At 39.3% G+C, this 14,713-nt stretch overlaps 1 protein-coding gene across 2 annotated transcripts; it reads right to left on the reverse strand.

Annotated features, from left to right (window-relative positions):
* Positions 1 to 679: 679 nt before the first annotated feature.
* LOC131797073 (latent-transforming growth factor beta-binding protein 1-like) lies at positions 680 to 14,713 on the reverse strand. Of its 2 annotated transcripts, XM_066172206.1 has the most exons (15): positions 14,531 to 14,713; positions 13,976 to 14,059; positions 10,822 to 10,932; positions 10,403 to 10,543; positions 9,593 to 9,703; positions 9,225 to 9,362; positions 8,440 to 8,505; positions 7,794 to 7,901; positions 6,988 to 7,119; positions 5,163 to 5,282; positions 3,810 to 3,911; positions 3,415 to 3,516; positions 2,549 to 2,650; positions 2,148 to 2,249; positions 680 to 941 (listed from the first exon to the last, which is right to left on the reverse strand). In XM_066172206.1, the coding sequence occupies exons 3-15, from the start codon at positions 10,877 to 10,879 to the stop codon at positions 835 to 837; spliced, it is 1,389 nt and encodes a 462-aa protein (XP_066028303.1). In that variant the 5' UTR covers positions 10,880 to 10,932; positions 13,976 to 14,059; positions 14,531 to 14,713; the 3' UTR covers positions 680 to 834. The 2 variants fall into 2 exon arrangements, with proteins under 2 accessions (XP_066028303.1, XP_066028304.1); XM_066172207.1 differs by lacking the exon at positions 13,976 to 14,059.

The raw sequence follows: 14,713 nt of genomic DNA on the forward strand, positions 1-14,713 counted from the left end.
GGGTTCAGTCAAGCCCTATACTTATTCTTCTAGGTTGCTATATAACGTATTGTTATATATGCGGTGCTCGGCCAATACAGCCATAATAAACCTAATGGTTTTTCTAATTCGTGTTCTACAGCATAGTGGAGCCGAAATATGGAACTTCCGGTGTTTGAGCGGATACGAATTAGCCGGAAATGAAATATTTCTGCGGCACGGGAGCAGTGGGGACTGGGGCAGTTGAAGTGCAGCATGGGTAGAATAGAGTGCTATAAAAGGGATGCTTATCACGTGGGAAAGCATTCTAGGCCGACACCTCGTCTTGCTCACGTTATTTTTTAGAATATATTTGATTTATTAGTGACAGTTCGAGTTTCGCAGGGGTTTCTTAGCTTGTTTGCGTTTCCTAAATTATTTAGAGTTTTCCGTGCTTTGTTGGAATACATTTTAGTAAATAAGGGCAAAGACCTTCCAGCCGTGTAGCCTTCATAGGATGTGCTTTTCAGAGCATGAGCCATGGATCCTACCCAAATTTCCTGCCGAGTTTTTTTCCCTATTGGGATTTTTTCCTGCAGGTTTTTTCTGGCCTCTGTTCTGACTGTATTCAGTGTAAACTGTCGCTCAGCTCTGTTCTAGTTTTTCCTCCAAATGGTTTTCTAATTCATGTTGTACTGCGTAGTGGAAAACATTTTTCAAACTTTCTTGAATCATCCGTATTGATCTGTACCAGGTATACATAGGTATATATCTCTTACAAATACAGTAATTTTATACATATTTTTTTGTAAGACAAAAGGGGAAAAGTTAAAAGAATGAACATGTAGCAGCAAAGCAAACAGTAGGCGCGGTTCCTCATGCTGTAACGGCCAGGCGCCCAAGCAGTGTAAGGACGAGGCCGAGGGTGCTCAGGTGACTGGTGACGTGTACAGAGTGGCCTGAACCAACTTGGCCAGCGGGGCCTTAAAAAAATAGAAAATGAATACTATGATCAGAGATTGTTAACGATATTTTTCCTCGCTCTCCATTTGACTAAACAAATATTTCTCATCCTTTGAAATACATTCTGATAACAAAGAATACCATCGACTCAGTCGAATAATCTTAACATAATTTATCCTCCAAATGGCGAGCAGATGGAAATTCATACCAGGAAGGTAAGGGCCCCAGCACAATTAGAGTTCAGAGTCCAAGCATCCAAATTAAAAAGATACGTCTAGAACTTTCAGTTCTGGATATATTCTTTTTGACTCGTTCGCACGTTTTTGGACTCGTGCACAGTACGTACATTCTTCGTGCAATGTGTACTTGCATTCTGTTCAAGATAGATGGAGAATATTGCATGCCTGCCCTTGGATACGAATTTTATCCTCTAGTGTTATTGATGTCCACTTTTACTCGATTAAGCAGCTTTAAGCAATTCCACTAGGGCCAGTGTTTCGTTACTTATCAATGCTTGTGACGTGTTAAATTCTTTCTGTATTGCAAGAGTCACAGACTAATAAAATTAAGAAACCCAATAAACATCACCTATGACCATAAATTTTAGTTAATGAAAAGCAGAGAGACCTTGGATAAGGTAAGAACAATATCTTACGAGGAGCGCAGTGAACAAGTGAGTTATTCTTGCCACTCAACATAAAATTTGTAGCTAATGTAATTTCTTCTTAGTATATGGATAATAAATATTCAAGGTAAAGATTGAAAAGCTGGATGTAATTAAAGTACTGTTTTCATACAAAAAAAATATCCGATTCCCAAATTATGATTAAGGTTTACATATAACACCGCCTGTTGAGCCTAAATCATCAGATACTGCTATTTTTAGACTCTTTTCACAGCTAACTTTTGAACAGCTGAAAGCTGTTTGGCACAAACAGAATAAGATTTATTACTTCTGAGCATACAAAGTTTTTCTTTCTGGTGTTCTCGTTCTCTTGTTGCACGGAAAATGCATTTACTTCTTCGCCCCTTACTACAACAAATCTTGCAGCGACCATTATTCCAAACAACGAGCAAACCAATTTCATATGGAGATTCTGAAAGCCATGACATTTAACTTTGCATGCTCTCTACGTTAACCAAAGAGCCACGCAGCACGCAGAAATTTTTTCATTCATCTCAGCCTTAAGACCTTTATGATAAAGCAAGTAAAGGAAATCACTTACCTTCACATACTCCTTCTCCATTTTTTTCAAATCCATCATAACAAGAACACTCTCCGTCACCATCACACTTACTTCCATGGAGACCGCACTTACATTTCATGTCTGTAAAGGTAAATCACATGCATTTGCTTGTTAAGCTGGAGAAGAGCAAAAATAACTTTGCTTTTCTTGACCTCTTCAATGTAAAGCTCGACGTCGCAATACTGTTGAGATCAGCTAGTCAGAAGAACGCAAGAACAATCAGCCATGAGGAAGAAAATTGGCTACAGTAGAACATAGCTTGACGCTGTCGTTGCATGCACTCTACTATAACAAAAGACGGCCACGCAGCACACAGAAATGTCTTCGTTCATCTCAACCCTAAGACCTTTATGATACAGCAAGTAAAGGAAATCACTTACCTTCACATACTCCTTCTCCATTTTTCTCAAATCCGTCATAACAAGAACACTCTCCGTCACCATCACACTTACTTCCATGGGGACCGCATTTACATTTCATTTCTGTAAAAGTAAATCACATTCATTTGCTTATTAAGCTGGAAAAGAGCAAAAGAACTTTGCTTTTCTTGACCTTTTCAATGTAAAGCTCGACGTCGCAATACTGTTGAGATCAGCTAGTCAGAAGAACTCAAGAAAATTGGTCATAGCAAAACGTAGCTTGACACTGTTGTTGAATTGCGGTGATTTCGCCAACGTCACGTTCGCCAACGTCTTTGGTCGCTTCGCCAACGCGATGAGACGCTTCGCCAACGTCCTACTGGTCACTTCGCCAACGCCAAATATCTAGTAACAACTTAGTAATAACTTAGTAAAAAGGGTGCTTACTGATGCTTCGGATGTAATGCTGATATTTGGGTCAGAACATTTTTAAGTTAGTGCTAGTTTCGCTTGGCTGACTTCCAAACAATTTGCATATTTTTGACAGATCCAGAAAAAGTCGGCGTGTGAGCACTAACATCGCGGTAATTTAAAACTGTTGAATAACAAACTCCGATGGCTTCCAAATGTGTTCCAAAAATGTATAACTAATACATTGGCGAAGTGACCAGTAGGACGTTGGCATAACGACTTTTCGCTTTGGCGAAGCGACCTAAGACGTTGGCGAACGTGATGTTGGCGAGATCACTCGTTGGCGAAATCACCAGATACCCTGTTGTTGCATGCACTATACTATAACAAAAAACGGCCACGCAGCACACAGAAATTTCTTCGTTCATATCAACCCTAAGACCTTTATGATACAGCAAGTAAAGGAAATCACTTACCTTTACATACTCCTTCTCCATTTTTTTCAAATCCGTCATAACAAGAACACTCTCCGTCACCATCACACTTACTTCCATGGGGACCGCATTTACATTTCATTTCTGTAAAAGTAAATCATTGCATTTGCTTGTTAAGCTGGACAAAAGCAAAAAGAATTTTGCTTGACCTCTTCAACGAAAAGCTCGACGTCGCAATACTGTTGGGGTCAGCGCAGTCAAAAGAACGTAAGAACAATCAGCCATGAGAAGAAAATTGGTCACAGCAAAACGTAGCTTGACACTGTTGTTGCAAGCATTCTACTATAACAAAAGACGGCCACGCAGCACACAGAAATTTTTTCATTCATCTCAGCCCTAAGACCTTTATGATAAGGCAAGTAAAGGAAATCACTTACCTTCACATACTCCTTCTCCATTTTTTTCAAATCCATCATAACAAGAACACTCTCCGTCATCATCACACTTACTTCCATGGGGACCGCATTTACATTTCATTTCTGTAAAATTAAATCATATGCATTTGCTTATTAAGCTGGAGAAGAGCAAAAAGAACTTTGCTTTTTTTGACTTCTTCAATGTAAAGCTCGACTTCGCAATACTGTTGAGATCAACTAGTCAGAAGAACTCAAGAAAATTGGTCACAGCAAAACGTAGCTTGACGCTGTTGTTGCATGCACTCTACTATAACAAAAGACGGCCACGCAACACACAGAAATTTCTTCTTTCATCTCAACCCTAAGACCGATTGCTGAATATCAGTTTGCAGCGATCGCAGCGATCATATCTTAAAAGCTTTTTATAGTTTTTTAAGCATTGTCCAGTTACCACCTCAATTTCAATACTAATTAGGCGGCGTGTGCGCGATTGTTTGCGGAGGAGCTTAGCATATATTGATATTCTCGCGGGAAGTTTAAAATAGGTCACTTGTATTCTCGTGGGAGTTTCCAAAGGACAAATTTGGAGAGAACACTACGATGCTGAGCAAACGTTTTCGAATTTCGCGTTTTGCGACTACTTCCAAAGTTTGAAATCCCTTGAAAATTTCTATGACACTTTCTAGAATGTCAAATAAAAATAACCGTATGGTAAAAGAGAAATCTAGCAATTGAGTGAAGATAAATTACGCCTGAAAGTGCGCTAAGATCGACTTCTCATACAAGCAGGATGCTAACATAATCAATTTTCAAGGCAAGTTTGCGACCTCTTCTGAAAGTGCAAGAGCAAAGAGAGAATGATATACTGTTCAATTAACCATTCTTCTTTAAAAGCCATATGGTAAACGAATAGAACGTAAGTCTTCCTCGACATTTTCAGCCCTTTTTCTCTATTGTTTTACAATGTTTTTCTAATTAGCTTTTAAATTTAGTGCCAGCGTCTCAATGAAAGTTCCAGATATGTCGCTGAATTTTGGGCGATGCCGTTGGGATCAGCTAGTCAGAAGAACGCAAGAAAATTGGTCACAGCAAAACGTAGCTTGACACAGTTGTTGCGCACGGGAACTGTGTTGCCCTATTCCAGCAAAGTGTGTGCAGAAGGCTCTTGAGTAAACTAAACCGATACTAGAGAATTCTCGCTCCGATTTTACAAACGCGTGGAGATCGAGTAGTTTCTCAAATCGAAAATTTGAGAAACTACTCTGTGTGCAGCAGCAGACCTTTGGGGCGGCAAACTGTTTGGTCAGGATCAGGGATTTAAATTATTCAAACTTTTACGAAAAATCTCGAATTGGAAGTTTCGGTGGTACTTACTCACGCACTCGTCGCCATCTCCCTTCTTGTATCCTTTTTTACAATGACATTCAAAGGCGCCTATCTTGTCTACACAGACGTGCTTAGCTGGGCAAGGGTTTGAAGAACATTCGTCTATGTCTGCATGTACACAATGGAGATAAGATAAATACACGCAATGGTAGCCCTAAAATAGGTCTCCTTTTTTTGTTTGATTGCAATGTTTTCTGCTCATGCGCCTCTGAAAATTTGAGGGGTTTGTCCAATGCACGAAACTGCTACGATTCTTCAACGGAAGTCGATTCGCGGTTAATGCAACTCGCTATACCGGAAATCGGATAAGCCAACTCTCATTAGATGAAAACGCATACTGGAAGTACTTCGCAAGTATTTGTCAAGGGTTTTTGAAAATGTTGTCGAATCGACTCGATTGGACTCGAGTCGAACGACTCGTCTAAGTTAAAGTCCACCCGTCATACTAGAAGTCTATTTGCAAGACAATTTGAAAATATTCCGCAAGTAACTACTAAATGGGGGAATAAATGATGTCGAATCGACTCTATTAGACTCGAATCGAACGAATCGTCATAGTTGATGTCGACCCGTCATACCGGAAGTCGATTTGCAAGACACTTAGAAAATGAACAACCGATGTAAAACCAAAATATTTAAAAAAAGCTCTTTCCTTTAAAATGAAGGACTGTGAAAAGAGGAAATAAACGAACACGATCTTCGTTGAAGCCAGACATGTTGCCGTCAGGTCGCACGTCTCTAAAGTTGTCGTTTTCAAAACAAACACTGAGAAAGGAGGTAATCACCTGACAAATCTTTTGACTTCCGGTGAGACGGATCGTTTTGCTAATGACGAAATCGTGTCGACCCGTGCGAATCATGTCGATTCGTAAACATTCGATACCCCAATTTAACGCTTACTTCTGCGAATCGAATTCCGGTGACGGATCGACTTTATTAATGACGAATCTAGTCGATACGTGCGAATCGTGTCGATTCGTCAACTTTGAATACCCCATTCTGACAATGGACTTCCGGCCGTTTCACGCTTTAAGAACGTGGAAGGTTCATGTTTTCATTTACTCTTTTCATCAGGCTACTCATTTTCACACATTGGTCACGCCCCTTGAATTTTGGTATGTTAACACACGATTCGACTTCCAGTATACCATGCTACTCATTTTCAGACATTGCTTACCACCCTCCACTTCCGGTATGTTAACAGACGATTTGACTTCCGGTGTGTCGATTCGTCAATGACCGTATACGAATCGCAGCGGTTCGGGTGTATTGGACATGTATGTCAACATTTATTTTGCAAACTTTTCCACCGGAGTATATATTTTCCAATTGTTTACTCGGTAATTTCTTTAAAAAAATGATAATGATCCATAGAAAAACAAAAGTACATCCTTGATAATCAATCCAAAAACCTATAACATTCTACCAGTGGTAATCTGCCTCCCTTCCATTGGGTTTGTTAAAGTGACTCTTAAATTGGAGATGCATCAACATCGCGCATCACTAGCACTGTTCACTGACACCAACTCGGAGCGAAAAATGAGCTTTTCGAAAATTCCGAGATCATTGTTTCTAATTTTTGGCGAAAAGATTTATTTATTTCCATTATGCATACGTCAAGCGTTTCTGTCACTAATAATTGTTGCATTTATCCGGCACGACGTGGATGGAATTGTTGAGGGAAGTTTCATAATGAAAACAATGTTTTCAAATTTATTAAGTTCAGGGCGAATGGGCCTCATACGAATAGCACTATTGAAGAATGTGAATGTCGAACAACAGCTACTTATTGTTCCAAAAAAAAATATCTTACCCACACAGGCGCCATCATTAGACTTCTCATAATGGGCTTTGCATTTGCAATAAGGATTGAAAGGATACTTGGGATGTGTAATACAAACGGAGTTGGCATCGCATTCATGTGTGACTGGGCACGGTAAAGACTCTGTGATAGAAAACAATGGAGTTAAAATATTACATTGAATGAAAGAAGTAATAGACTCAAGTTGCATTCTGACCAAAATTAGTGATAGTTCATTTGAAAAATCTCTTTCGTTTTTAAATTTCAAATAACAATTCCTATCTTTCTCTCTCCCCTTTGTCTTCCCTTTTTTAGTCACGAATAGCAAATCACGTCAAAGGACTCTAACCCTGACATTGGAAAACAGACGTGAACATTTTCCGCATGCTCTTGTTGCTTGTTTTAACTGAGGTTAATTGATTTTTCTTTAAGTTTTGTTTGCGCAAATTTGTTACCCTTTTGTTTGGAATTTTACCAAGTCTCGGAAGTCTCGGAGCCAACTGTTGTGGTTCATTTAACTAGTTTGAAATTTATTTTCTACGTAGTTTGAACTCTAGCCCCTGTTTTCGTAAATGAGTTTTCTAACGAAGGGGTCCAAAATTTAAATCAGAAAACAAACAATTCTTTTTTAACTTTTGAGCTTTAAGTAGGCTAGGAAATATTTCTGGAAAAGTAAATTTACATACCTAAAGTAGACTAGTAGTATGTATTCCATCATTGCAACAATTTTAGTGACAGACAAGAGGTTAAAACCCCACAAGTTTGAATGGCAGGGGACGGTTCTGATCTCCTACACTTCTCCATTGTCGCTAACATACCTGTGCAGTTTAATCCATTCCCGGCGGTCAGTCCAGTACAGTGACACATTCCTCGACGGCATTCGGCCTGTTGATGGCAATCCGAAGATCTATCACACCGACGTAAATCTATTTGAAAACAATAGTTATTTAGCTGACTTTAGTTACTAACGGTTGACAGAGAACAATAAACTGTCATTGCAAATTTTGAATAGCTTATAGATATTTAGCATTGTAAAAAATCCATTTACGAAAAAAGAGACTAGAGTCCGAACTCTGTAGAAAATATGTATTAAAGTTTTTTAAATGAAAACTAAAATTTGGCTTAAAAGGACTTCATTATAAAAACCTAATGGGGATGTGTCGATGGATAGGGTCGCTTTTTCATGACTGGCTTGATCATAATGGGGTTGCATTTTCAGTAGAGTTACTAGAATGGGGTCCTACATTTTAGATTTTTTTTCTAGAAAGTGACTGGGTTGGAATTGCCAGAATTACATTTGCCCAAAAGTGACCGTAGCCTTGAATGGGGGTAGGGGTTCCGAGAGGCCAGTGGCTTGTACCAAGCAAAAATCGACTAAAGTAATCTCCTTTCCCCCCTCTCAAAGAGACAACTACTTTCAAAAATTCTAAAAGTAATTTGGATTCGTTAAAACGGCAGCCTTACCAGGTTTCTTGCACTTATAATCCTCACAGCGTTCAGCCCCTTTGCAATGCCTGTCAGTCACGCAGTCTGAAGCAAATTTCAAGAAAAACATGCCTAGGTAATGACATGATTTCGAGTGCAATTTGGTGTATATAAGCAGGAGTAAATTTTTTCAAAGTACAACGAAGTTACACGAGCCTCGAGTGCAATTTGTAGTCTTGATAATTTGCATGTGCTTATTTAAAAAAAATTGCGCGAGAAATCATGTTGTTACTTGATAATAGTTTACATGAAAAAAGCATCACAGGAAGTCAAGACAGAAGAAATTTTGACAGCGCACGTGCTATTTGTAATTTGCATTAGTTTCACAGCTTTACACTCATGTTATAGCTTTGCACTCGTGTTACATGAAAAATGACTCGTTCCGGCCAATCAGACGCGCGTAATTTTTTCATGTACATCAAAGATAAAAATAATTATATGTAATTAGGAACACCAGTCGATGAAAGCGTCATTAGACTCCAATTATTTATAGGGGAGAAATTGTACAAACTGAAAGCTTAGACAAGATATGTATTGTTGAATTTTTTATTGTTAAAAGATAAGGAAAACCGGCCTTCTAGCTGGATTTAAGGGAATGTCCCTTTCTCAGGTATTAAATATTGATACACATTAATCAAAACTTACTTAGATGGGTTCCAGACTTTCGAAAATTAAATTCTCTGGCTCCAGAGCACTGTACCCCTCCCCATATATCTCTAAAAGCCCAAATATGAATTAATTATATCAATCAAGAGTGAACTTACCGACACATTGTTTGTTAGAGGCAAACTTGTGAACCTGATTCGGTAGGCATTTGCAGAGTTTCTCTCTTGGCATATCTGGATCAACGTAACACCAAGCATTCTTACAACCAAAATAATAATCTGAGCAGTTCCAGCCACCTAAAAAATGTAGAATTCACATTTTTTCCGCTTGAGACTCGAAATGAAGAACGTTATCTTGATAAATGAGAGAGACGTTTCATCATCATGTCATAAAAGTGAGACAAAGGAAATATTCCCCGTGCGGAATTAAACCTCAGACCCCGCCCTAGCGCAATGCAGCACTGAGCAACAGAAACTCGACGATGAGCATCAATACATCGCTCTTTTTTGTCTCCTTGAATGGTTACCTCTGCATTCGTAGCCGTCTCCCATTCGTCCTCCTTGACAAATGCATAGTCCATGCTCGCACTTGGCCTGAGGAGTGCAATCTCTGTCCACTTTACATGGTTGATTTATCGCTGAAACACATGAATTAAAGCCGTAATCCTTAACGAATCTCTACACTGCAAGATTTTAAGCGTTGAGATCGTTAAATCATCTTCCTCAACCCTGTAACTACTCCAAGTGACCAAAATAGAAGGCTCAAGTTTCGGCTGGTTCGAATCATGAAAATATGAAGTTTTCAGGTAATTCACATGTCAAGTATTATTCACTGTAAAACTTTGACATTCATTGATCTATGTTATTTCTGAAGAACCTTTCTCCCAAATAAAGGATGAGATTGCGCCCTTTATGAAAGCCGAAAATGACTTGAAAGATTGGAAAATACAAATGGCAGTGTCTTAAGAGTTTGAAAAATCCCCGAATGAAGATCGGTTAGTCCTTTTTAAACGTTTCATTCAGCGCGCCAAAAAAAATGATTAAAAAAAGAGGCTTTAGATTGTAATTCGCCGTAGAATTCATGGAAAACCTTTACACAAAATTCCGTATGTTAGCCGCAGGGTTGGAAAAAGCCACAAAGCCCCGCGAACAGCGAACAGGAGAAGGAGAAACGGTCGCGCATAATAAAATGCTTGCTTAATGACTGCGTAAGGTTGGGCTGAACAAGAAACATTTTGGCTCTCGATTCTGACCTTTAGCCAGATATTTTCTCGTACGACCCTCCCCTCCCCCACTCAGACAATATGTTAGTATTACAGCCCCACATGGTGACTCACCGACACACACTTGTTTGTCGTTAAACTTGTATCCAAGCCAGCATTTACAGATGGGAGTTTTAGGAGGCAGAGGATCAATCAGACACGATGCTTTATCTCCGCAAAATTCCGTTTTCTTACAACTAACTAATCTTCTAGACTCTGAAAAAAGGAATTTATCATATTGTGAGTGGATACATTTTTAATTTTTTCGTTAGATTGATCATTTAACTTCGATCTCTGATCATCTGCTGATGTCGAGAAAAGATTGTCAATCAATCTTGCGATGCTTGAAGACCTACACAAATTCCGCCCTTGGTCCTTCTGGTAAGCAACACGGATCTACAAGCTCTCGGAAATTAAATCGTTTACTCCAACTCGGCTGTCAAACGTTTCACGATACTCGATACACGCTTTATTTCAAAGTGAATGTCTCTTACTTCTGCAAGTTCTGCCGTTTCCTACATACATTCCCGTACAAATGCATTCTCCTTCCATACAAACTGCTTTTCTATGACAGTCTTTGGCCGTTGAGCATGTCGCCAGCCTCCCTGATTAAAAGGAAAACATAAGACAAAATGATCTAACAAAATAAGTGAACCTTGATTATTTGATTCGAATTATTAACGCTACTTAGAATTAAAAAATAATGTGCTGCACGACAGAATTCTGCAGATATCTTTTACTGACTTAATTGCATCCTCGGTCCCTAGGAGTTCACTATCCATTTCTAATCCAAGGAGGGGAGGAGATGGGCATAAGGTCTTTGCACTCTTTTCATCAGCACAACACGATAGGGGCGACCCTAAAAGCCGGAACGACGGAAAATTACCCCAATTCCTAAAGAAGGAACGGCGGAAAATTACCCCAATTCCTAAAGAAGGAACGGCGGAAAATCACCTTACATCCTTAAAGACGGAATGGCAGAAAATTACCCCAAATCCTAATAGACGCAACGGCGGAAAATTACCTCAAATCCTAAAAGACGGAACGGCGGGAAATTACCCAAATCATAAGAGACGAAGCGGTAGAAAATCATCCCAAATCCTAAAACACAGAATAATGGTACACACTTCCCACTCATTATTGTCTGTTCCTTTGCTATATCATAGCGGTGTTCTAGTAGTGTACGTGAGTGAGATCTTTCCTCGGTTTGTTTGAGATTATTTTCTGTGGCTGTCGAGATGTCAGGTGGGTGAACAGGCTGACACGAGTTTTGCTGTTTTCGTGGTTAGGCTATTTTCGAGGTAACTGACCTTCAGACCTTTTAAAGCATGTCTTTAAATGATTTTCCCCCTTTTACATGAAACTATTGGAAGCCCTTTAAAAATCTCCTCAAGCTTAGGTTGCTTCTCAGTAATTTACTAGTTGCGCGATAAGGTCTTTTTAAGGCTGGTCACTGATGGGTTATATTGTAACAAAAGGCGATGTGGTTAGTCGCACTTTGTATTTCTCTTGGAGTATTGTTTTCCTATCCATAAAATCAACCTCTGTAAGGATTCTTTCAATTAGATTATTTGGATGGCCCTTTTCGCGTAATCGCGTCTTTGAGTGTTTGATGTTCTCTTAAATTTTTTTTTTTTAAATTAAGGTTTCTCTCATGTAAATGGCTTCGTAAAATCCGCGTATTTCTGTCACCTGGTTGACATAATACAAATTTTCTGCTTACAGGTCATATTCCCCACCCAAAGGAAAATACTTCATTCACAGTTACGTCGTTTAGGATTTGGGTTAATTTTCCGCAATTCCGTCTTTTAGGATATGGGGTAATTTTCCGCTATTCTGTCATTCCGCCCTTCTACCGTTTAGACCCAACTTGAGATCGAAACCTCGTTTCCCCGATCCGGAGCTTGGCAAGTATCAAATGAAGCAAACAAATTAGTGTGCAGTGCAGGCGTCTTGTTAGGGCGAGTTAACTTTTGAGAAGCTCGAGATCGTTTACGCAACCGGCCATGTTTGATTTAGAGATAAAGACAGCTAGAAGGAGAAGGGGGAGTGGGTGTGGGTGTGGGTGTGGAGGAGGAAAGGCGAAAAGTAATATTTACCCCCTACCCACACCCCTCTCCTTATTTTTGTGCTCCCTGGCGCAAATTACTTTTCTCTCCTCAGCCTATCGCTGCCATTAAAATCAAAGATGGTGGCCATAGTTGTCGCTGAGAAAATACCGAGCACTCGCTCGCCAAAATTACGCCCGCTCTGAAGGCTATCAACAAATAGGCCATAACTAATTTTGCAACGAATTTCATCTCTGAATAAGGGTGGCTTACACTGGTATCTACGTTTTTGACATTTAGCATAGGATAGACATTGTTTTTAGCCCCATCTGCACAGGAAAAAAAATGTTGAAATGATGAGCGACGCTTTACTGGCCATAATAACAATTGTGGCGGCCTTGGGTTGCATCCGAGACTTGCGGGCTCAGTTTTTCCCAATACGGACCTCCCGCTTGGTGAATAACATATGTTGCCCGTGATTTACATGAAAAAAAAGGAGTAAAAAATGAAATATGAGGGAACAATAGCGCGCGCAAATGTCTCGTAAACTTTTACATTACGTGTACAATGTCGTAATAGTGCCCAAATTGGCTGTTGATGACCTAATATTGTTAGTCAATTTTTAAACCGGTATTTGAGCAATATCAGAGAAGTCACACGTTATCCGTTTCTCCGGTTTGTTCTTGCTCTCGTGTTAGAAAAATATCCGTTCAGAGGCGAAGTTTTCTCGAGCAAAGCTTCAGTTGAGTTCAATGATTTTCACATTGCGTCATGGCAAGAGCTTGTTGAAACCGTTCGAAGGAAGTTTTCATGAGAGTAATTTTTCTTCATTACTAGCTATTTAGATCTAATGTTTCAAAACTCTGCAAGAGAAAAGCAAACATGACTCTCCTAATAATCTGTAAAACCCTGGGCTCAGTTTAAGCATCGTTTCAGAGAGAAACTTTTGGCATCGGTCCAATAGTTTACTCGAACTGAATCAGCCTTTCATTCACAGAGAGCGAGTACTGAACATCACATACTTAAGATGGGAAAAATCTTCCTACAAGAAAAGAAAAAACTATGGTAATCACTCCTTAGTATCCTTCGACAAAGATGCACAGAACTGATTCAAAATTCGGTATCTGGCGGGAAAAATGAGCCAAATAAATTATTAGGTGAAATTGAAAATACATCTCTAAACTTACCGTAACGTCCAACGAGAGTTGTTATTGCATCGATTTGGCTTATGAAAACTATGATTACTACCAAAGTAAGAATGTTCCTTAACAAAGGTTGCATTTTGAAGGGAACGCTCGCCACTTTTTGAAGACCTCTAAGTTTAGATGCCCATTGTTCCACGAAACTAAGTGATCAAATAAGTCATTAATTGATTTAGCTGTTTTTAAGCGTCATAATAGCTTCTGTGAGAAATATTCGTGCGCGTAGAGGGAATGCTGAGATATGAGACCGCGAAGTGGAGGCTCTGCAGAAGCGCTGTGGATTTCTCAACTTATTATTCAATTGTACAAAGTAGAGTACGAATATCCTGCGATCATGTACGGTTATTTAGACAGTTTTGTACTCTAAAAAACCTGCTTGACAGGTTGGCTTCACTTGCCTTCTCTGGTGCCGTATTTAACAACTGTACCATCGTTCTTGGTTCACAGCCCTTAGCTCCTCAAGTAACGACAGCGATATATTCCTGCGAAGTGTCGTCGCCATGTGATTTAGTAGGATGATGAAAATGAAAATTAGTTCTGGAAATTATTTTTGATATTCTTAGAGCTCATCCCTGTCTTTGAGAGTTTGTCTCCCGGTAGATTCAAAGCTTTGTTACTGGCGATAAATTATTCATTCGAAAAACCAACACTTTTGTACTTGCAGTACTTTTAACGGTGCACGATTTGAGAAAAAATTCTATAGGAAATTCATTACCTGACTAGGAAATTCCGCGTTAAACTGCACGCGAAAACAGATATTGCACGAAATCACGAAGTTGAGCAAGATTGCCCGAGTAGTTCGAGACTCGGGCAATTTTGTGTGAACATTGAAAATACGAGTGAAATTAATCCTTAATTGCCCATGCGATTACCTATACAAACAAATAGACACAAATGTCTATCTATATCTAACTACAAAATGTCACCAAAAGACCCAACGAAAGATGACAAACCTTCAATCTGTGGCGTGTTCACTGATGTCAATGAAACTCTGAGCGGAGAAGTAATTTAAACGCTGGCACAAACTAACATGGTTAACGAGAAGAAAAAAACAACAACTGAGTCGAAATCAACCAAATGTCAAGAACTTGCGAATGATGCAAACACATATTGATGAGAGAATAATTCTCAACAGA

This window comes from Pocillopora verrucosa, chromosome 9 (assembly GCF_036669915.1).
Source record: "Pocillopora verrucosa isolate sample1 chromosome 9, ASM3666991v2, whole genome shotgun sequence".
Lineage (NCBI taxonomy): Eukaryota > Metazoa > Cnidaria > Anthozoa > Scleractinia > Pocilloporidae > Pocillopora > Pocillopora verrucosa.